This window comes from Ammodytes marinus (assembly GCF_949987685.1).
Source record: "Ammodytes marinus genome assembly, chromosome: 18".
Taxonomy (NCBI): Eukaryota; Metazoa; Chordata; class Actinopteri; order Uranoscopiformes; family Ammodytidae; genus Ammodytes; species Ammodytes marinus.
The window spans coordinates 26,651,795-26,677,297 of record NC_137222.1 but is presented as its reverse complement, the minus strand read 5'-3'; the positions used below and the strand labels follow the sequence as shown (position 1 = coordinate 26,677,297).

General features: G+C 40.1%; 1 protein-coding gene across 2 annotated transcripts in view; it reads left to right on the top strand.

Annotated features, from left to right (window-relative positions):
• The first annotated feature begins 2,162 nt into the window (after positions 1-2,162).
• Positions 2,163-25,503, top strand: part of nrg1 (neuregulin 1) — a 68,965-nt gene continuing 45,624 nt past the window's right edge. For both annotated transcript variants that reach the window (XM_080046841.1, XM_080046842.1), the window contains exons 1-3: positions 2,163-2,312; positions 2,499-3,374; positions 10,220-10,358. In XM_080046841.1, coding sequence (XP_079902967.1) covers positions 2,678-3,374; positions 10,220-10,358 — 836 coding nt within the window. In that variant the 5' untranslated portion in view covers positions 2,163-2,312; positions 2,499-2,677. The remainder of the gene's footprint in view (positions 2,313-2,498; positions 3,375-10,219; positions 10,359-25,503) is intronic.

The window sequence follows — 25,503 nt, the reverse complement described above, 5'->3', positions numbered from 1 at the left end:
ATCAGCTTCTCCATAAAGATTGTCAGCAGACGGAAGCATGAAGTGCACTATATATATATATGTATATATGTGTATATATATATATATATATATATATATATATATATATATATATATATATATATATATATATATATATGTATATGTATATATATCAATCAGTTTGTTTATCAATTCAACAAAGATAAGTGATTTTTCAGTTAAAAGCCAACCCAAACATTACATCTAGTGATTTGCAGACCTCTCGTGCAGCATCTGGGACAGATGTGCATGGTTCCACAATAAGAAGAAAACTCAGTCAACATGGCTTTCATGGGATGGTTGCTGAAGAAGCCTCTGCTCTCAAAAAAGAACAAAACTGCTTGTCACAACTTTGCCAGAGAGCACCTGGAGATACCTGAAGTCTTATTCTGTGGACAGATTAGTCCAAAATTGAACTGTTTGGTCATAACCAAAACCGCCATGTTTGGGCAAAAACGCAATTTTGCCTACCACCTAGAGAACCTTCTCCCAAGTGAATAATGGTGGTTTCAAATTGTCTGCAAATCTCCAGATGTAATGTTTGGGTTGGCTTTTACCTGAAAAATCACTTTTCTTGTGGCGCTTGAGGATATTTTTGAAGGAAGTCCACTTCTAGGCAGATGTTAAGTCACTCTTAAAGCTCTCCATTTGTAGATGATTTGCCTCACGGTGGACCGATTGAGCTCAATTTTTTTTTTATGAATTTATAACTGTCCTCAGACAAATGTGCAACATCACAACTCTATTCCTGAGATCCTCTGAGATTTGTTTCCCTTTTAGCATGTCTGACCTGTATGGGTTCACTTTGGTGAGCCTAAACTGACCTGGTTTTATCTCTGTTTTATCTAGTGCCACCCAATTTCTTTCCTAAAGATCTCTCATTACATTGGTCTATTTCATCAACCAATTTGGCCCACCTGATTGTGTCAACCTGCTCGATTTAAGCAATGCAGCTCAGGGTTCACAAACTTTTGCACATACAACATTCGTCAAATAATTTGTTTTATCTGTTTTAACAATTGATTTCTGGAAAAGAAAAATGTTGAATTGATAAACAAACATGTGTTATTTCATATAAAAAATACTGGTATTGATAAAAATGAATTAATAATGGTTAAAATAAATAAAATTCCAAAAGGCTCAAGGGGTTCACAAACTTTCGCACTTGACTGTATATACATATACATATATATATATATACATATACATATATATATATATACATATATATATATAGTGCACTTCATGCTTCCGTCTAAGAATTCAGCTGAACTGATATACATATACATATATATATATACATATATATATATATATATATATATATATATATATATATATATATATATATATATATATATATATATATATATATATGTATATATATATATATATATATATATATATATGTATATACATATATGTATATATATATATATATATATATATATATATATGTATATATATATATATATATGTATATATATATATGTATATATATATATGTATATATATATATATATATGTATATATATATATATGTATATATATATATGTATATATATATATGTATATATATATATATATATATATATATATATATATATATATATATATATATATATATATATATATATATATATGTATATATACACAAACACTTATACTATGCCAGCCTAATTGACCTTTTTCATTATAATTATCATCAATGTTATTCTATTACACTAATGAATGCAGATACTTGAGAAGAGTAGAACACTATGGCTGGAGTGGATCATATGTCTGCTTCCCTGGTTCCTTCCCCTTGACAAAAACACACCCTTTAGTATCAGCATAATCAATGGGGAGTGGTGCTTGGAGGGGTGGCTACAGCATTGTGCCTGCCTGTGATTCGATGACATGCACTCTAATTGGATCAAGTAGGAACTTGCTTAGCCCGATGCTTTGTGCCGGGATAGGGAGCAGCATGCAGAGAGAGAGCCAGACAGGAAGAGAGGGAGGCTGCCCTACTCACCACTTAGAAAGGAAAAGGGGAGTGTCCCTGTGTGCTGCTGCAGCCCCCTCCCTCCCTCTCCCTCTCTCTTTCTCTCTCTCTCTCTCTCATTCTCTTTCTCTGTCTTTTCCCTTACTCATCTGTTTGTGTGGAGCTGCACTGAGAGAACGACACCTGGCGCTCCCTGATGATTCAGCCTTTAGGAGCTCCTCTACAGAGAGCATGTCACTGCAGTGCCTGCTGTCCTCCAAAGCCTCTCAACCTTGCCTCCAGCCCTATCTCCGGCCCCTCTGCCCAGGTGAGTGAGCGCTACGCATTCACCATTGCATATAAGTGGAACCTGTTCAACAATTAAGGAATCTAAATGTTCAGCAATCTTTTTTTTGTTCTAGCCTGCAGCAAATTTGACAATTCTATTTATAGACTCCTGATTTAATTTCCTGTGAGAAAGCAAATATAAGGAACTCCTTTCCCTCCTGCACAGGAGCTGTCTCCACACTCCCAGACTGTTAACAAGGTTTGACTCTCTGAAAACCCACCCGGGACTCTGCGACTTCACAATGGAAAACATACTGAAGAAGACTGGTGGCACACAGCCACTGTGTGAGGCTTTAAGTTGGTAGTGGAGGAGTTCAGAAAGCCTTCATTCAGCACTTTGAGAGGATGACTGAGGGCATGGAGGACTTGTCTGCAGGGCCGGCCCCCCCTTCTGAAGCGGCCTCCCCCACCAGCTCCACTGGAGCAGTCCCCAAGGAGAAACCAGAGGAGAGAGAGGCAGATGGCCAGAGTGGGGAGGAAGATGCAGCGGGAACTGCAGAGGGAGGTGGCAGCGCTGATGGGGAGCATTTGGGGGCTTTGGGAATTGTGGCCTTGCCAGGGACCTGCTGTGTGTGCATAGAGATGGAACAGATTCACAATTGCCTGCACTCCGAAAAAATCTGTATCCTGCCCATCCTGGCCTGTCTGCTTAGCTTAGCCCTCTGCACAGCTGGCCTCAAATGGGTTTTTGTGGATAAGATCTTTGAGTATGAACCCCCCACACACTTAGATGCTAAACGCATCGGACAGGACCCGATTATCATATCAGTTGACCCCACATTGGGACTGACTGTGTCGCTTCCTCATTTCTCTCCGTCTACTGTCTCCCTGCCCACCGCCAGCGCCATTACCACAGGACGTCCTGACATTTTAGAGGGAGAGAGATCTACACGAGAACCGTACGTGCCCCAGTCTCCAGCAGTGACTCAGGCCGATCCGTCTGTTACACTCAAGTACAATGCTGAACGCCCCACCAGCCCAAAGCAGACTCCCTTTCCTCACACAACACAGGAGATAAACGACATCATCATCCCAACCAGCTGTAAGTACCCAACACTTGTTTAGTGAAGGCACTGGGATTGGGTTTTCTTTTCAGACACAATGTCCTTTGTTCCAAAACCAGCCTTTAACATCATAATATAAAATGTAATTATAGGCAGGGCATATGAGCTTGGAGTCCTGCTCAACCTTGGAGTGTGATCATTTATCATTGTAAAGACAAGCAAAGTGTTTTAAATAAATCTCTGTCCTTCCTGTTTTTTCATTGGTTTTGTACGTAATCATCTGTGCCAGGAAGTGTGCTTTCAGGACTTGGCCTGAGCGCAGACACGTTGTGACTTGCAGATTGTAGCATAGAGGCCTATGACTAAGGCTGTGTGCAGAAAACAAGAGTTTTATTCAAACCTCCTTTACACCTATACAAATCCTTTACTGCTATTAATGATGCTCTATACAGCGATGATTTGGATGTCTTCATGTGTTTCTTATGAATGTCTTACAATACAACACTATATGAAAGATCCCTTAACTGCACATTTCCAGTTATATGAAAAAGTCTAAATCAATAATTGATGCAGGACACAAACTGAAACTCTAGGCTGTGGTAGACGCAGACTTCCTGTTTTCTGCCAGTGTTCCATTTCAAGGTCAGAGCATGCTGGAGGCTAAGTGATGCCCCCTCCACCCCTCTGCTGCAGGGGAAAACAAGCCACTCTGTCTACCAGAGCCCCACCACCACCATCCCTCTGTTTGAGTCACATCACTGTCATTTGTTACAATGTATCGGGCAAGCTAATCTAAGATGATGGTGGGTCACTTTCAAACTAATGCCTCAGTATAAAAGTATACACTGTTTCTTAATCAGCCAGGCTGAAAAATGCTCTCTTGGTTAACTGCCTGTATGTAACTGCTACTTCTGCACGTGTGCAAATGCTTGGTACCACTTACTTGCTAACTTAAGTACTGAAACTTTTGGCATAACTGCCACTGCACACAGTCAGTGTTGTATTGTACAGAATGTCTAAAGACCCCAAGGCAGCGCCAAACTAAGAATTTTTGTAACATCTTCTTCAGAACCTCTCTGAGGATGATGATGATAATTGGGTGTACAGATATCAATTTTGCATTAAACATTTTTCAAAAATGTTTTACTTAAGTTAATATCACATTCCACAAATTAATTAGACCTCAAGCATAGACATAATGCATTTTGCGAGAACATGTGAATATAAAGAACAATTTTGATTGTTTTTTTTACAAGAAAACTTCACACGACACCTTTTTAAGATTAGGGAAAGAATGTGATTATGATTGAAATAGGACAATATCAACTTTTGTGATAGGATGGGAACTACATTCTCCTGCATGAATCAGATGCGCTACAAGCCTTTAAACTTCCACACCCATCATTTGACCTGTGAAACATAACAAATCTTCCTTAATTCAAAGGAATAAAGGCACTGAATATAAGTCGCTTTATTGTCACTTGAAACACATACAATGTAAGTTACACACACACACGCCAATCGAAATCACATTTCACTCCCCCGTTCCTATATCTCTCTAACACACAAATGCATTTGGAAGGGGATCATTGCTCAGGGGTCTGCCGCAGCAGTCAGCCGCACCACTGGAGCAGTTTTTGGGGTCAAGTGTCCCGCTCAAGGACACATGGTAGAGATGGTGGGCCCTAGGTCCACAAATCACACCCTCCTGTCCGGCGCCGGGGATCGAACCAGCAGCCTCTGGTCGGCACCAGCTGTGGGGTAAACTGAGACAGACCAGAGAGATCAAGGGGTTAAACTGATCCACTTACTTTTTCCACTAGAATCCTGACAGCTAGCTTGACAAACCCATATTCTACAGTAGAACTAATGTCGGACTAGTAACAGAATCATGGGGTTTGGTCAATTAAGCAAAAAAATAATAATCTAAACACTTGAAAGTAACTCTGGTCAAATGCATCATATAATTCATAATGTTTTAATCAACATTCAAATGACAGAAAGAACCAGTTAGATAAAAACACAGTCTGGGGGTCAGAACACAGGAGCTTTAGAGCCAGCTAGTGTCTGGGGATCAGAGCAAAAGACAATCAGAACCAGCTAGAACAGCCTGGGACTCAGAAGACTAGACACACCTGTCATTTTCCATATTTTGAGTCTTTGATTAATATTTTTCTGCATTCGTTTTATTGGGATCATTCATTGAATAAAGACATACCACTTAGAGTCCATTGATGTTAAAGGTCACTGCCAAACCATGCCGTTGCTGACACCCTTCAACAATCAACCCCCATCTCCGGCCCGCATTGTCTCTATTCAAACTAGTCTCCTTGCTACCTCAGATATAATGCATTCATTAAAAGAGGGCACGGACACTGTTTCACTTTACCCCACAGCATTTGTGTCACTTTACCCCACCCCGCCACAATTTGAGAAACAACTAACCTCTCTTGACAATTCAGGCTAATCTTCAGTTTGCATCATCACATGGTTTCATATGTTGGTAGTTCATTAACATTTATAATAGAAGTTTTTCTACCTGAAATAATTTGCTTTAGCACAATAGTTGATTAAGTTGACAGCAAGAACATTTACTTTTACATGCAAAATATTATTGTGAAAAAACATGCTTACAACAGCACCATGAGGTCCTCTCCTTCATAGCCAAGGGGAAATGGGAGGAGCTTGAAAATATAATGATGCCTAGACACAGGGGGTGTCTCACATTACCTCGTTCCATTTGCGCATTTGATCAGTGTCATCCTGTTGACAGTTTTTCACAAAAATACATATGGTAAAATAACAGTGAACACTGCATCAGAGATCCTTGTGTCGGCTCTGGATGCAGGCTGACTTTAGTGGTGATAAGCTCATGAAGTATTTCAAAGGCAAAGACTCATCCCTCTGGATGTATCAAGTCTCATTCTTTCTTTAATGGTCGCCAAGGCAAACATTGTCATCAGCTGTGCAACCCAATGTCCACCAGAGCATAGTAACAATATAGATGATTGAAATATGTTCAAATGTGAAATCATTTGAACATACTTTTTTATTGTATTTTCATGCTTTTAATTTTTCTTTTTTTGATGTCTGAAATAAAATTGAATCAATCAATCAATCAATCAATCAATCAATCAATCAATCTATCTCACAAAGCAACCTCTTATGAAATGATTTCATCTAAATATAAGCTAGAACAAAAACACAAACGTATTTGCAGGTTAGAATGTTCAATAACTCCCCAAGAAATTAGAGGAAGATAAATCAGAGATAACAGCTTAATACAATATCTTACTCGTAACAGAAATAAAGGCAAAGAAAAGTCTCAATTATACTGTATATAAAATACTGCAGTAGCTCACCATTTAAGAAAATAAAGTGAGAGAAAAATGGGGAAAATATCAGAAAGGAGCACATCAATGGAACACTCGCGAAGGTAGAATCTTTAATATATCATGATTCAAATACTGGATGGACATTGCATGGAAAGTGAGTTTGAAATATTTTCTTACATCTTGAGTTTGGGAGATTTCACCCCTGAATAGGGACGTGTTGTTGAAGGTTTGGTGAAGAAGTGGCCAACTACACTCATACATTCTTTATCAGTCTAGTATTACTGTGGAAAGTATTCACAGCGCTTCACTTTTTACACAATTCGTTATGGTAAAGTCTGGAATAACGCTGGATTAAATGTATTTATTTTCCTCAAAATTCTACACACAATACCCCATAATGTTAACTTTAAAAAGTTTATTTGCGATTTTTGCAAATGTATTAAAAAGCATTTGGTCAATACTTTGTTGTGGCGCCTTTGGCAGCAATTACAGCCTCAATTCTCTGGCTGGACATTCACAGAGTTGTCCTGAAGCCACTCCCTCCATATCTTGGCTGTGTGCTTAGGGTCGTTGTCCTGTTGAAAGATGAACCGTCGCCCCAGTCTGAGGTCAAGAGCGCTCTGGAGCAGGTTTTGATGATGATGCTGCCTCCACCATGCTTCACTGTAGGGATGGTATTGGCCAGGTGATGAGCGATGCCTGGTTTCCTCCAAAAATAATCTTGTCATTCACGGCAAAGAGTTCGATATTTGTCTCATCAGACCAGAACATTTTGTTTCTCATGGTCTGAGAGTCTTTCAGGTGCCTTTTGGCAAACTCCAGGCGAACTGTGGCTTCGGTCTGGCCACTCTACCATACAGGCCTGATTGGTGGAGTGATGTAGCGATGGTCATCCTTCTGGAAGGTTCTCCTCTCTCCACAGAGGAACCCTGGAGCTCTGTCAGAGTGACCATCAGGTTATTAGCTACCTTCCTAACTAAAGCCGTTCTCCCCGATCACTCAGTTTAGAGGGACGGCCAGCTCTAGGAAGAATCCTGGTGGTTCCAAACTTCTTTAATTTACAGATTTACAGATGATAAAGGCCACTGCGCTCATTGGGATCTTTAAAGCAGCAGAAATGTTTCTGTACCCTTCCCCAGATCTGTGCCTCAAGACAATCCTGTGTCGTACAGTCAAAACTGAAATTTTTCAAACCCCTGGCAAATTTTTACTTAAAGTTACTTTTATGAAACCAGCACGCTTTTTCTTGATTGGAAATGACACAGGCGTCTCCCAAAGATAATAAGACGATGTACAAGAGGCATCATTGTGGAAAAAATATATTTTTCAGCTTTTATTTACATTTGAACAAAAAGTGGCATGTCCAAAAGTATTCATAACTAATATTCAAAAGAAAAAGCCTTTATTTGCTATTACAGCTATCAATCACTTTCTATAATTGCTGACTAGCTTTTTGTATGTCTCCACTAGTATTTTTGACCATTCATCTTTAGCAATGAGCTCCAACTCTTTCAGTTTTGAGGGTCTCACTGCCATCACCCTGATCTTTAGCTCCCTCCACATTCTCAATTAAATTCAAGTCAGGACTCTGGCTGGGCCACTGTAAAACATTAATGTGTTTGTCCGCTAACCATTTCTTCACCACTTTTGCTCTGTGTTTTTGGTCGTTGTCGTATTATTAAAAAAATACAAGACGTTCCGCATGGTGGGAAACCTATGAGGACGTGGTCGGAAGCCAAAAGTTACACCTGTACTGGCCAGGTGGATAATGAGAGAGGTGAAAAATAATCCTAGGATCACCACCAAGGCCATCCTGGTTAATCTTGGCTTTGCTGGAGGCAACGTTTCATGGCAGACAATCCAACAGACACTGCACACTGCTGGGTTCCTTGGACGCAGAACAAGGAGGATGCCACTTCTCCAGATAAGGCACACAAAAGCCCACTTGGACTTTGCAAATGCTCATCTGGACAAAGAAGAAGACTTCTGGTCTTCTGTTTTATGGTCAGATGAAACTAAATTGAATTATTTGGCCACAATGATGTATCCTTCATTTGGCATAAAAAAGGAGAAGCCTTCAACCCTAAGAACACCATACACACTGTCAAACATGGTGGTGGGAACCTAATGCTTTGTGGGGTGATTTTCAGCCAATGGACCAGGGAACATAATCACAGTAAACGGCATCATGCAGTCTGCAGAGAAACTTGGCCTTGGGCACCATTGGACATTTCAGCAGGACAACGACCCAAAACACACAGCAAAAATGGTGAAGGAATGGTTAGCGGACAACCACATTAACGTTTTACAGTGGCCAAGCCAGAGTCCTGACTTTAATCGATGGCAAGAAGACCCTCCAACCTGAATGAGTTGGAGCTCATTGCCAAAGATGAATGGCCAAAAATACCAGTGGAGACATGCAAAAAGCTGGCCAGCAATTATAGGAAGCGTTTGATTGCTGTAATAGCCAATAAAGGCTTTTCTATTGACTATTGAAAGGGAATGAATAATTTTGTACATGCCAATTTTTGTTCAAATGTTAATAAAAGCTGAATTTTTTTTTTGTACATCGTCTTATTATCTTTTGGGAGAAGCCTGTGTCATTTCCAATGAAGAAAAAGCTTGCTGTTTTCATAAAAGTATTAAGTATTAATTAGTAGTAATTTCGGTTTTGACTCTAGGTCTACAGATAATTTCTTCGTCTTCATGCTTTTTTTGTGGTCTGATCTGCTCTGTCAACTGTAGGACCTTATATAGACAGGTGTGTGTGTGTGCCTTTCCAAATCATGTCCAAACAACTGAATTGATTTGGACTCTAATTAAGCTATAGAAACAGCTCAAGGGTGATCAATGGAAACAGAATGGACCTGTGCTCAATTTCGAGCTTGATCGCAAAGGCTGTGAATCCTTGTACAAGTTATTTCTTATTGTTTTTAGTTTTTTTTAATACATTTGCAAAAATCTCAAACTAATTTTTTTTTTATTGTCATAATGAGGTATTATGTGTAGAATTTTGAGGAAACAAATACATTTAAAGGCCTACTTCACCAGTGGGAATATGAAGGTGTATTGAATTCTGAGATCCTATGTAGTATAAATGTGCAAAAAAAATTGAAATTGGTTCATCCTAGCCTGAGAAAAGGCAGAAAGAGTGTTTTATGGTCTCACTGTCTAACCCTACATTTCTCTTACTGTGATGTCTCTTACTTTCTGCCTTTTCTCAGGCTAGGATGAACCAATTTCAATTTTTTTTGCACATTTATACTACATAGGATCTCAGAATTCAATACACCTTTATATTCCCACCGGTGAAGTAGGCGTTTAATCCAGCATTATACCAGGCTGTCACATAACGTGGACAAAGTGAAGCGCTGTTAATACTTTCCGTATGTACTCTATCGTCTGCAAATTTAAAAATTAAAATTTTGTTGCAGGGAAAATTGTTTGTGTAAATAGAACTCCAGCGTTTAAAATCATGTTTTTGGATTTAAAACTATTCCACACTCAGTGTTACCTATGTGGCTGTGTTCTCTTGGTGTCCCCTACAGCTGCCACCAGCACCACCTCTACAGCTAAGACCTCCAGCCACGTGACCCGCTGCACTGACAGCCAGAGGAACTACTGTGTGAATGGAGGGGAGTGCTTCACCCTCCAAATCATGCCAGGCAGCACAAAGTTTCTCTGCAGGTATGACATATACCCTCTGACATTGTGTCAACAGATTAACAATGGATTTACTGTTATGATTTACATATAACATGTAACAAAGTATCAACAAAGTATCAAATACTTTACTGTGAGTGTACTACTATAGCAGAAGTGCTGTTGAAAGAAACATGGTTAATTACACTTAATTTATATGAGAAAATAAGGTAAAGGATGAAGAACAATTTTTTTCTTCATTCTGCTGATTTATAATTGAAATGATTTTTTTAACTACATCAAAGAAGGGAAGACAACATCTAGAGTTACACATGTGACATCATTCCAAGGCTTTTACTGTGTATGAAGAGCCATTGGGCTGAATAGGCCCAGACAATATCCAGGATGGATGGTTCGTTAAACCTTAAACCCCAGCCACTTTGCTCCCTCACTGTGAGGGACACCGAACCACTTAACTAAATCAGGGCTGTTTAAGGACAATTACTTAACTGAATCTTGATCCCTGTTCTGAGTTTAAGTTTGAGTGCACTTTTTCAAAGTCATTTAAAAAAAAAATGTCAGCCATATGATATACAGTATACAGGGTTTTTCCTGGCTCAGAATGGGCCTTTGAGGGGTCAGTACGCGACCAACTTTTTTGGGGGTCGCGACTGTGCAACAGTAAAGGCAAACGGTTTGTGTATTTTAAGAGGGTTTGGGGTTGGGAGAGGGCAGTTTCTGTCCAGCCAAAGAGCATTTCAGTCAGCCTGTCAATCACTGCGTTACCATGACGCTTAATACGCTCACTGACGCTTATGAAATCATAATAAACAACCTGTAGATAGGAAGTCAAAATACTAATAATGACTAGGCCTACCTATTTAATAGTTTAATTGTTTCTAATTGATCTAAACCATGGAAATTGCAAGAAGGTAGGGCTACTCGATTATGAAAAAATCATAATCATGATTATTTTGAGTAATCACATTGTGTTATCACGATTATTAAAGACAGTTAATCATTGATTTAAGAACATTATGCATTTATTTTACTTTTAACAAGGTTTTTTTCTAATAACACCATTACTTTGGACTTTAAACAGAGGCCTAATTGAACTGAAAACAGGGAGAATAGAAATAGGCTAAATAAGTTAAACATATTTTTAATAATTGAATAAAATAAATGTCAAAATAAAAATAACCAGTTGTAAATGGTGTTGATAGGGCACGTCTTTTGATAGCATTAAATGTAAGGGCATGATTTATTTATGTCAAGGAGCAGGGTGGATATAGTGTTGACAGTTGTGGTGGCAGGAGTCAAGGAGCTTTAAACCTCCTGTGTTTTTTATTCATTGATTGATTGGTCATAGACTACTATGATTCGACTTAAAGTGAATAAACAAATTGGTCGGGTTGTTTAGAGGTGCAGATCAGGTCGTATATTCCTTTTTTCTCTCTCTCTGTCTCTCTCTCTCTCGGTCGCGTATGTCACGTGACTCGCGTGTCCGCGCGTGACATATCTTTCACATTATTTTAGTTTGTTGTGAGTCTGAAGTGTTTTCAGACAACACAATTAGTTTGATCTTTATTCTCGTCATCTAGAAGTTTTTCAAAACACCCGGCAATGCGCAACATCTCCCTCGTACTCTCTGGACCAGCCGATAGCTAAACTTTCAGGTGAGGGAGGGGCCGAGCGGAGCGCATAGCAGAAGAGGTCGCTGCATTTACAAGCCTGCATGCCCCGGCGTGCGGAACAACGATAGTTTAATAACGATTATTTTGTTTTCATGATTGAGGGAAGCCGTAATAGTAATCGAAAATGAAATTCAAGTTATTGCCCAGCCCCTCAAGAAGGATGACTTAAATTGGGCTGAATTTGGAGAGGTTTTAAATGGCTATATTTATTCTCAATCTTTATCATTTTGGCGCTCCTGATTTTCCTTTGGCGCTGGATAAATCCTCTTTGGCGCGCGCCAAAACTTTCTCTATGCAGGAAAAACCCCGAGTATATAATGTAATTAAATGAGAATGTTAACTGAGCACTTAATATATGTACCTTGTAACTTCCTTAAAGAGAAGGACTATCCACATTTTGAATAAACATTTGATTATTATTTACATCAAACAATCTTTCTTCGGTGATGAATAAAGTAATAATCTCTGGATGTTATGCCTGCTGATCAGACCTCAGTCTAGATGAGATAAAAGCATTACTGACCTTTTCTAAATTTAAAGGGGAAAGTGCCTTAGTTAAGGCACTCAGACTAGGAGAGAAAGTTAATGCTGCTACAGCAAAATGAACTCAGAAGTTTACAGAAACATTTTGTCTGCCAATTTAAAGAAAGATGCAACCAAACTGATTGGAAGATCCTTCATCATGCAGCAAGATAATGACCTAAAACACACTGCAAAAACAAAAAGGGAGTTAATCAGGGGCAAGAAATGGAAGGTTTCAGACTGGCCAAGTCTATCTCCAGAGTTAAACCCTATAGAGAATGCATTTTACCTGCTAAAGAGGAGACTGAAGAGAGTAAACAAACAACAACTGAAAGAGGCTGCAGTGAAAGCCTGGAAAAGCATCACAAAAGAAGAATGCAAAAGTTTTGTGATGTCAATGGGTCACAGGCTTGATGCAGTTATTGCACGGGAAGGATTTGCAACAAAACATTAAGTCTTATTTACTTAAATTTATTTTAAGTGTATCTGTTCCAATACTTTTGCTCACCTAAAAATGTGGTGTTCCTTTACAAATAATGATATCTTCTCAGTTGTGTATCAGATCCAGATGTAAATACCTGGAAATTAAAGCTGAAATGTTGATCTATTGTCTCATATTCATATTTTGGTATCAAACCCAAATGTTTCCAGTCTACAGCAAAAATACAGGAATTGGCCTCAATGTTCCAATACTTTTGTAAATCAAATCAAATCAGTTTTATTTGTATAGCCCAAAATCACATATAACATTTGTCTCAGTGGGCTTTACATTTCATACAATATGATACAATATGACACCCTGCCCTTACACCCTTAGCTCGGCTGAGAAAAAACTCCCAGTAAAAAACCCTTTACCGGTATTAAAAAATTTGAAGAGATCTCAGGGAGAGTCAACAAAGTAAGGGATCCCTCTCCCAGGACGGACATACTGCAATAGATGTCATAAGTAAAGAAAATCACGAAGGAATTTGACCATTGACCAGATGTTTACATGGTAATACTAAAGTAAAGTGCGAATAGTGTGGATGCAGGAAGACTTCAGATGCTGCCAGAGGATCCACACCGTCTGGTCTCCACCAGGGAAAACTAAGGTTTCCAGCGCCGGGATTATGTCCCACGTCTCCAGGTGGCGTCCTTAACCACTGCAACATCTTCCGCGTTGATGATCCATTCTCAGATGTTGCCAGAGGGGGGGACCAGATCCACACCGTCTCCTCACCACCAGGGAAACTGGAAGAGGACAAACAGGCAACCAATGAGCAAAGCAAAAATTAATTTAAAGATTGAACCAGCAAGCGAGTAGAAAGAGTACTATCCTGATGGACAGTGAATCAGTGCTGATGGGAGGCAATAGCAGGCGGGCAGTATCCGTTCCTAGGACGGCTGATTCCGCACAGAACTCGGAGTCAGTCGAGTAGCATGAAGAGTGCTTGATAGACAGAGGGAGAGAACCCCCGGAGCATCGCTCAGCCAATCATGGAAGATAGACAGAGGAGAACAAATGTTAGAGAAATGGTATCAGTTATGCGTTTTCCGTCGGCAGGACAATTTTTCAGTGGGAGGACAACCGGTACTCAGGCCCAGACAAACCGAGACTGAGGCAGCTCCTCAGGCTGTTATTAATAACGCTATAACAATGTTAAACAAAATGAACACAATTAACATTAATTTACACTGTTGGGAATTCATAAGGGGTAGATTTGGTCAAAGTCAAGAATATTATTAATTTCATGGAAATTATAATATTAAGAAAAATTGTTAATTAATGATCAATTAAATTAGTCCAGCTAATCAAATTACTTATTAATACCTACGGAGCACCACCCTTTGTAAAAGGGAACTTTGTATCAAATCAGAAAACAGTCTCATAATGTTAAAGGGATTTATCTTGAAAATGTCAAAGTTGGTTACAATGTACATTTAAGATAATGAAGGAGTGAATATTCGAGCATAAACCTTATTTACCAGCCATTAGTGAAATACAAGACACAAATATCACAGACACTGCTTCTTAAAATCAAAATGTAAGGGTTTATTTACTTAGGCAAGTTGATTAAAACGATACACATAAGTCAATAACCATGAACTAATCTAATTTAAGAAAGCAGACATAGCACAAGCAATAATAAGAACAGTTTAAAATCAAACCCATGTATTTCTATTTATGTGCGGGTGTGTGCACATGTGTAGTGTGTGTGTGTGTGTGTGTGTGTGTGTGTGTGTGTGTGTGTGTGTGTGTGTGTGTGTGTGTGTGTGTGTGTGTGTGTGTGTGTGTGTGTGTGTGTGTGTGTGTGACAGAGGAACAGAGGAACGTCATGAATTTAGATGTCAAACGCGAGAGTTTGACGTCACGTGAGAGTTTGACGTCACGCGAGAGTTTGAGGTGGCTTTTAATCCACGGGTAGATCAATTGCTAAAAGCAATGTGGTGGACAACTTCTGAAAGTTGAATATTCTACCTTTCATCAGTAGGGGAAGTAGCATGCAAAGCATGTATGTAACCTACTGCTTCAATCAAACACATAAGAATTATAAAGGATGATGCGGGGAGACTTTGGGTTTGTCTTCACGCGATCTTAACTTTAAAATTACAGAAACTCAACACTCATGTATTCATGAAGAATACTTGAGGGGGAAATCACGAGTGTCAGTGTGTGTGTGTGTGTGTGATGTAGGGATGTAACGATATGAAATTTTGGGTACGATACGATATTGCGATTGATATCACGATATCATGATACGATATTAAGCGCCGAATTCATTTCTACCCCCTTAAATTAAATGGTGTAACTCTGATTTAAATAAAACATAAACGCAAGAATAATCCAAACTTTTTATATCTTAATATGAAGAAGAGATTTCTGAGAGATTTAAACAACTTATCACCAAAACAAAGACACTGCTTCTCTACTGCTGTTTTTAAAGAAGCATTACACCTATATTTTTCAAACTGAAATAGGAATTTTAAATCTAAACTTAATTTAGTCACTTGTCTGTAACTGTAAAAGTATGTATAAAATAAAAATTATTTAAATAGAGTGATAATTTTCCCATTTATTTATGTTTTATTTGCTTATCAACTCTATTTTTACAAGCCATGTTTTACCTTAATAGGCCTACATTATGACAGACACAATGAACTCTGTAAAATATTTATTTATGATTTTTATTTGTTATTAACTTAAATTGCAGTCTCAAAATCAATGTTTTTGCAGTGCACTCCTCTCCCCCTCCCTTCCTCACACTTTCGCAACGTCACCTTCATTTGACCAAAGTAGTGTCACCTAAATTTGACATAGTAGGGATTCCATAGGATTGCGCAACATGCTGGTAGCTTTTATATACTGTCTATGCTGAGTTCACGTGAAGTTGTGATGAATATATCAAGGATCTTTGGACTTATTTCCTTCATCTGCCTTTCACGGAAGTTCGCCGACTTTACCGGGGATTTAACGCGCGGTCGCGGTGGATTCTATTCTATTCTGTTCTAATTTTTTTTTTTTTTTATAATCTCATTTCCTCACGTTCGCCTGGATTCATAATGATATAATTGACCCGCGAGCAACTTTCTCTTCAGTCTGGTAAGCTACTCTGTCAATCTTTTTCTCTATCTAGCTCCCTTTTCTCTTTCTCTCTCTTCTTTGCTGCTACGTGACTCAATGTGGCGAAGCTGCACGCGCTAGTGTAAACAACGGCCCACGTGAGACGTGACTGTTCAGTTTAAAGTTAGAAGTCATGTTTCAGTGATAAGATGTTGTGTCAATGTGTTATTGTTTGGTTTCCAATGTTGGTGTGACCAATACAGTGTTAGATTGAGTGCTACGTTTATGACAACATTGCTCACCAGACTCTCCACAATGACGGAGCGCATTTACCATGCACGCTCGCCTGTAATACCGTGACGCGGTATAACAAGAAAAAACTTACGGTTGACATTCGTGGCCTTTTCATATCACGACCGTTTTGCGGTATATTGTTACATCCCTAGTGTGATGTACGTAGTTAGAAATGAGAAGGAGAGGAAACAAAAGACAGTAGCTGCAGCTCCAGTGCGTAGTGAACTGTTTCCTCCAATCACACAGTGACTGCAAATGCGCATTTACGTACACTGAGTTGAATTGATAAAGAGGAAAGAATTCACCGGCTATAAGAGTGACAGCAACTACACATCAATACATTCCCGGTTAACGGGAGAAAAACACTGTGAGCGAAAAACACTTATGTAAAACATAAGTGAGTCAGAATTACTTTAAATCAGGAAATAGTGAGCTCGTCAGCTCTTACGTTTACTTTCAGTTAATGAACAACATAAAATAACTATCTTAGCCCAGACAATAGCCTCACGTGAATCTCTTGGTCCAGCGATGATTGGTTGAAGGCAGCTGGAGTAGATAGGAGGAGAAAAAGGCCGCTTGCCGGGCCTTGTGCGCTGATGGAGCGCGTCTTGTGGAAGACAGTGGTGTGGAACCAGCTCAGCTGATAAGGGCAGCGTGCCACACCATGCCAAGGGAAGGAAAGCAGGGGATCAGCAGCTCTTCTTGGCAATAGCGGGCTGTCTGCGGTCCGATGGGCAGCGTTGGCAAGGAGGAGAGGAGGAAGCGGAGAACTCCCTCTGCGTCGGGCCTTGCTCTCTGCTGGCGCTGCATCTGGGGCAGCGTAGGAACGGCCCAGATGATAAGTGATTTCACTTCTCGGCGGGTCCGCTGGCTGGCTCCGGTCCGTGAAACGGGCAGTGCAGGCGTCTTGATGAAGGGATCCTGCGTCTTTGCTCACGCTTTGCGCGTGTGGGGGTCCTGTTTTGAGGAGAGGCTGAGGTGTGCTTCAGCTCTGGTGAAGCGGTTTTCTGTAGGAAAACTCTCTCGAATCCGGGAAAACAGAGGAGATGTTTCAAGCAGTCCATGAACTCGTCCAGCGAGTATAAAGACTGGGACTTGGAGTTGCTTAATCCTAGGCCTCAGGTGTAAGCATGTCGTACCTTCTATCACGGCTGGAAGCCGGAGGCGAATGGCAAAGATGAGAGGATTGCATCCTGTATTAAAACAGTCCAAATGCATTCTCATCCAATCAGAAGTTAGTTGTCTAATCAGCAAGCAGTGTTTACATTCAAACCAGCCAATAAGATGCTTTTCCTTCCTTAGGAAAAGAGAGCTTTGAAGCTTGTGTCTCACAGTTGAGATAAGGTAGACACAGCAGGGTGCCTGGGCCCTGCCATGTCTGGTTTGAACTTTATGGTAGCTTCCAATAAGAGTTTCATCCTGTGTAACTTGTAGAGAATCAGTCCCCAAAGGTCTGGTAGGATTAACCAACCTTTTAAAAGGGACTATCACATCTTAAATGAGTTTATGACCTCCGCAGGGGTCTGGGATGGTTGCATCTACAGAGAAACTTATGTAAACATGCGTTAGACTTTAGTCTCTTGGAATGCACTTTGGCATCAGTCTTAACCCATTACAACATTTCAAATGAGACACTCTGTGTAGGCACAACAACACTCTACCGTTCCCCGCCGACACACAATCGGCGCCAGCCCCCCAGACCTAGAGCCAGTACCCCGCCCCCAGAGAGCAAGCCCCAGTGCGGCACTAGTCCCGAGGAGGTCCGGGGCCATAAATAGAGAATAGACAGTATAGAATAGGGAATAGCCAAATGCACCGCTGCCACGAGGAGCAACCACAGCAGAAACTCCCAGTGGGGCGGCCCGTACAGCCCATCCAGGCCCTCCGGACCGGCCATGCCCAGCCCATGAGGCAAGGCCAGAGGCACCGAGCACAAAGGACACGACGCATCCGCCGCCGCCATCGGCACACCCAGAGCCAGGACTGGTCGGAGGAGCACCGACGCCGGGCAGAGAAACACAGACGCCAACAGCGACGCCACAGAGCAGACCTGGGATAAATGATTAAAACAGTTTAAAAACAATTAAAACACAAATTGCAGGCCGCCGCGACCGCACATCCACAGGCAAGGCATGATCACACCCCGCAGCAGCGGCGCCCACGGTCAAACGCCAATTTGCCCCAGCCCGAGCGACCAGGGCAACCCACCGGAACAGGGGACATTATATTGATTTTTACTAGACCAGGTTTACATAGGCTTAAACAATGATTATAAATATAGTTGCGGAAAATATATTTTAGCATAATCTTGACTAAAACAACCAGAATTCATGCAAGTACACTTGGCAAGTTGCACATAGCACACATCTTACTGCAGGGGTACTGAGGCCACGCCCCCTACATGCACTGTGCATTCCTCCATCACATGGGGGGCAATTTTGTTGTTCAGTGAAATTATTGATTGTTCATAAAATAATCTAAACTTGATAAAGTTCTATTTACAAATAAATCTGTTCAAATGTAAGGTTTTTTTATTGAATTATTTTGCATGGATGTCTGTCTGCCTATGACCAAACATAGTGTTTATACGTTTAGATTTATGTTTGGATATGAAAAAAAATAAGTAAATTACGGCCATTTAGTTAATTCCAGTAATTCCCTATTTTGAATATTCCCAAAAGTCCAGAGCGAAGGTAACTTTCCACTCCTTTGATTCAGGATACATACCTGTGTCCCTTTCAATGTGGACAGTTGCATGTCATCAGTAGCCATGACAATCGATATCACTACATATGATTGACCCTGGGGGCCAATAAATCCCACAACATTGACAATGTTAACACAAGAGGTTAAAACCATGGTTGATGACAATAAATATTCAAGATATTTATTTTCTAGTAGGGGAGAGTGGGGTGAGATGTGCCACTCTAAGTGACTTTAAATCGAGGCATTAACAGTAAAGTCTCCAACTCAAATATGTACATACACTCAACAAAAATATAAACGCAACACTTTTGTTTTTGCTCCCATTTTTCATGAGATGGACTTAAAGATCTAAAATTCATTCCAGATACACAATATTACCATTTCTCTCAAACATTGTTCACAAATCTGTCTAAATGTGTGATAGTGAGCACTTCTGCTTTGCTGAGATAATCCATCCCACCTCACAGGTGTGCCACATCAAGATGCTGATCTGACATCATGATTAGTGCACAGGTGTACCTTAGACTGTCCACAATAAAAGGCCACCCTGAAATGTGCAGTTTTGTCTCACAGCAAAATGCCACAGATGCCACAAGCATTGAGGGAGCGTGCAATTGGCATGCTGACAGCAGGAATGTCAACCAGATCTGTTGCTCGTGCATTGAATGTTCATTTCTCCACCATAAGCCGTCTCCAAAGGCGTTTCAGAGAATATGGCAGTACATCCAACCGGCCTCACAACCGCAGACCACGTGTAACCACACCAGCCCAGGACCTCCACATCCAGCAGGTTCACCTCCAAGATCGTCTGAGACCAGCCACTGAGACAGCTGCTGAAACAATTGGTTTGCATAACCAAACAATTTCTGCACAAACTGTCAGAAACCGTCTCAGGGAAGCTCAACTGCATGCTCGTCGTCCTCATCGAGGTCTTGACCTGACTCCAGCTCGTCGCCGTAACAGACTTGAGTGGGCAAATGCTCACATTCGATGGCGTCTGGCACGTTGGAGAGGTGTTCTCTTCACGGATGAATCTCGGTTTACATTGTTCAGGGCAGATGGCAGACAGCGTGTGTGGCGTCGTGTGGGTGAGCGCTTTGCTGATGTCAATGTTGTGGATCGAGTGGCCCATGGTGGTGGTGGGGGGGTTATGGTATGGGCAGGCATCTGTTATGGACGAAGAACACAGGTGCATTTTATTGATGGCATTTTGAATGCACAGAGATACCGTGATGAGATCCTGAGGCCCATTGTTGTGCCATACATCCATGAACATCACCTCACGTTTCAGCAAGATAATGCACGGCCCCATGTTGCAAGGATCTGTACACAATTCTTGGAAGCTGAAAATGTCCCAGTTCTTGCATGGCCAGCATACTCACCGGACATGTCACCCATTGAGCATGTTTGGGATGTGCTTGACCGGCATACAACAGCGTGCACCACTTTCCCACTAATATCCAGAAACTTCGCACAGCCATTGAAGAGGAGTGGACCAACATTCCACAGGCCACAATTGACAATCTGATAAACTCTATGCGAAGAAGATGTGTTGCACTGCATGAGGCAAATGGTGGTCACACCAGATACTGACTGGTTCTGAGTCCCCAGACCCCCAATAAAGCAAAAAAATGCACATTTCAGAGTGGCCTTTTATTGTGGACAGTCTAAGGCACACCTGTTAATGAATATGCCGGTATTCCCTTCACCAGATTAAACACCCCTGAATTAATAACAGGACGTTTCCGTGTATATATAGCCCGCCAAGTCTATTTGTTCCTTGAATAAACCTGTTCCACTATAAAGTTTATGTGTTCATTGACCATCACCCTTCAACGTGGAAAGAAGGACCTAAGCCGATTCACACAATTCCCAAAAGGTTTTACTTTTCACCAAAAACCTTCACACCTTTTAATACCTTAAAGGCTCTGGTTTAAAGCATGTGACCCTTTGACTCCTGCCTATCTCCAGATCTCCCCCTGTTTTGATCCCCTAATGACCCGTACAATTGTCACTTCTAATTTTATCCTAGGTTAAGTCCAGATTTCAGACCTTTATCCTAGATAAGTTTTTAGAAAGGAGGAGATTAGATAATAGGTTTTTAATTATTCTGGTGGATGAATACCTCACATTTACCCCTGGCTTCAAAAGACTACCGTTAAGTCCTCACTAAGTTCATACACCTGGATGAGCTTGGCCAATAGATAAATGCAATTCCCTCCTTTATTCAAGGAGTGTGTTTATGGGATGTGTATTCTTTGTTATCAGTAGTGTAGCCGTAGTGTAGGTTTGAATTGCTTACCTCAGAAGCGCCGCGATCTCTTTAAAGAAAAACCCTAATTAGGTCCTTGTTCCCAACTCTAAACTAAAAACTCAGGCCAAAGATTTATAACGTTTTCAAGAAATTTTATTCAACCAATATAAAAAGATTATACGTTCACAATATAGAAAGAAAAGATAAAATAAAATGAAAGGAAGGAAAATAAGTACCTACACTCCCATTAATGTGGTTAAATATATGTAGATAAGTATAAGACTTAGCTTATTTGTTTTATGTAATTTGTTCACATTGAATTTAGTTCATGAGTTCTCTTCAATAAGGTTTGTCCACTGTTTACACAACTTTAAATATCCTTTATTGGTTATGGCCGAGCTTTCACCAAAGTCATATTAATTTGAATTTCTTCAAACTCTTATAACAATGGTGATTTTGCGACCCATAAACTCAGGAAAAGTTGGTCATAACAGCTCAAAACTTCAACTTGATGCCATTCCACAACCTGGTTCATCAATTAATTCCTATTAGTAACCCAAATGTTTCCTTACCAATCTTCATAGAAAAAAGAAGAATTGGTTCAGAGCTTCTTCCCCTTCTTAAAAAGAAAAAATAACTCCCCTCAATTTTTCTAAGTATTTTGCACTCAAAAAGATTCAGAGTGTTTCTTTCGAGTTTTTCTTCTAAGTTTTTCGTCCATGCTAAAAGAACAAAAAATTGGAACAGTCAAAACTTCCCCAAAAACCAGCAGACCTTCTTGCTCAAAACCCTGGCCTTAAATAGTCTGAAGACAGAGACAGTGGGTGTGTGTATTAGGAGGAGAGAGGGTGGGGGTAAAGATGAGGGTGTGTGTGTCCAGCTCAAGGACCCACTGCCCCCCTTGTCTCTCTCACCCCTGACCTGTCCCAGGACAAGCCCAGGCATGCCTTTTCAGAGAGGTCTTATGAATTCACAATTATGTATATGTTTCAGGATAAAAACTTGAATACAACACTTTTAGTGATTCTACCTTAATATTAAAGGTCACTTGTTACCTTGCCTGTCTTGTTAAAAATATCATACTTTTCCCTACGAAAACAAGAAATATACATTTCACATTCTCCTAAGAACAAGAGATGTACAATGAAAAGTTGCAATATTCTTGCCTATCTCAACACTGTGCACTAATCATGATGTCAGATCAGCATCTTGATGTGGCACACCTGTGAGGTGGGATGGATTATCTCAGCAAAGCAGAAGTGCTCACTATCACACATTTAGACAGATTTGTGAACAATGTTTGAGGGAAATGGTAATATTGTGTATCTGGAATGAATTTTAGATCTTTAAGTCCATCTCATGAAAAATGGGAGCAAAAACAAAAGTGTTGCGTTTATATTTTTGTTGAGTGTATATTTCAGAGTGTTGTGCATCCCCGGCAACAATAACTTTGGATCTGAAATAAACTGTTTAAGAAATATAGCTTTCGGAAAAAAAGTTGACTTGTGGCACAACTTGCCCCCGGTGTGGTGTAAGTTGTAAGTGCCTTTGGAGAGAATACCATGGGGTAAATTGTGCCATTGATATATATCTCATAAACTGAAATGCAAGACAAATCCATTAGACAATTACTTATTTAAGGTTTATTTTAAGTAAATAAAGTAAATATTTTACAAAGATTGAAGGACAATTTTCTTAAACAAGGCCTAGTAGATCTAGGTGGTTTTACCTGCAAAGCTCACAATGACAAATTCACCATCATCCTCTTTCTGGCCATCTGAACTCTCATCAGTGGAGTTGGCAGAGACACTTGGCCTTGGGCACCAGTGGACATTTCAGCATGACAACCACCCAAAACACAAAGCAAGAGTGGTGAAGAAATGGTTAGCTGACAAACACATTAACGTTTTACAGTGGTACAGCAAGAGTCCTGACTTGAATCCAATTGAAAATCTGTGGAGGGAGCTAAAGATCAGGGTGATGGCGGAGACCCTCCAACCTGAAAGAGTTAGAGCTTATCGCTAAAGATGACTGGGCAAAAATACCAGTGGAGACATGCAAAAAGCTGGTCAGCAATTATAGGAAGCGTTTGATTGCTGTAATAGCCAATACAGGCTTTTTTATTGACTATTGAGAGGGGTATGAATAATTTTGGACATGCCACTTTTTGTTCAAATGTAAATGTAAAAAATATTTTTTTCCCATAATGATGCCTCTTGTACATCGTCTTATTATCTTCTGGGAGACGCCAGAGGCCTGTTTCAGGTAGCAGGGTTGACAAACTCTGGGAGATGAGCAACTCTGGGTTTTCGGTTTCAGAAAAGTGGATCAGCGTTGCTGCGTTGGGTTAATCAACTCTGAGCGTGTTCACTCTGGGTTGAGCGTGTGCATAAAAGCCATCGTCAATGGATCGCTGATAACATGATTCACCATGGAAACAGGAGAAACAAATGCTTGATCCTCCCACTTATCCACTTCTAAAAAACTAAAAAAATTAAAACTTCTCTGCTCCTCCCACTAGATTAAGAAATATTAACGAATGAGTTTATGGTATGGGTAACAGGGATATTATCCCATAACTCTGATAGAATCACCTTGGCAATTCAGAAAAAAACAAGGCAAAACCTTTTTGTCAAGAGCATCATTACGCTTCCGGATGAGAAGCAATAGTCTATTTTAAGAATTAAGTTACGCATATCAGCAGCAGCAAAAGTATTAAGCTGGCGCTGCACAGCATTGCTGAGTGTTTTATATTTGCTGTATTATGTAGGCAAGCTATAATACTGTGCAGTAAACAGACTGTCCCTTCTTTTAAATGGGGAATGAAAGACATTAACGTCAGACACATTAGGTGACAGTTTCCATTTCAGAGCCTGATTTATTACCAGATATTGTGGGAGGTGCTTCAGGAAGCGTGGGGTGAAACTTCTTCAGAATACCTCAACAAATTGTCAGCTAGAATACCAAAGGTCTGCAAAGGCTGTAATTGCTGCAAAAGGAGGATTCTATGACAAGAGCAAAGTTTGAAGGATAAAATTATCATTTCAAATATAAATCATTATTTCTAACCAGATCAATGTCTTGACTATTTTCTATTCATTTTGCAACTCATTTGATGATTAAAACTGTGAAATTTCATGGAAAACATAAAATTATCTGGGTGACCCCAAACTTTTGAACGGTAGTGTATATATACATACTATGTGCATGCAAAGATCCCTGTTTTGTGTGTTAAAATATATATAGCCTAGGGGAGAGTGGCCTAAGTTGTGCCACTTTTTACTCAAAGTGACTTTAAAGTGAGGCCTTGACAGTAAAGTCTCCATCTCAAATATATACATATATTTCAGGGTGTTGTGCATCCCTGGCAATAAAAACTTTGGATCTGGAATAAACTGTTGAAGAAATATAGCTTTGCGGAAAAAAAGTTGTCTTGTGGCACAACTTGCCCCCGGTGTGGTGTAAGTTGTGCCATTGAAGAAAATACCATGGGGTAAATTGTGCCATTGATATATATCGTTGTGCCATTGGAGAAAATACCATGGGGTAAATTGTGCCATTGATATATATCTCATAAACTGTAATGCAAGACAAATCCATTAGACAATCACTTATTTAAGGTTTATTTAAAGTAAATATTTTACAAAGATTAAAGGTCAATTTTCTTAAACAAGGCCTAGCAGATCTAGGTGGTTTTGCCTGCAAAGCTGACAATGACAAAGTCACCATCATGATCTTTCTGGCCATCTGAACTCTTGTCAGTGGTGTCGTTAAGTGGAATTGAGATGTCAGTCTCTTCTGAGCTACTGTAGACAATCACTTTCTTTTGGTGACCAGCGTATACAGCCATGCCAATGGCACAACTCTCAGAAATGTACTTTGCAATAGCTGCTCCGCCCTTGTAGAACCAACTGCCACCTGGCATATGAGATTCCCTCTCCATTTCTACCTTTAAATCATGGCTCAAAACCCATCTGTACACCCTGGTTTTTCCTCCCCATTAACTATCTTACCTCTGTACTACTATATTTGTTCATATGTGGATGTCTGGGCTTTATGTCTTTTATTTTGGTTATTGTTATTTTACCTTCATTTTTTACCTACAGAATGCAAACTGTTATAAATGTGCTTTTATAAATACATTTTACTTACTTACTTATAACTCACCTAAGCCCTCTG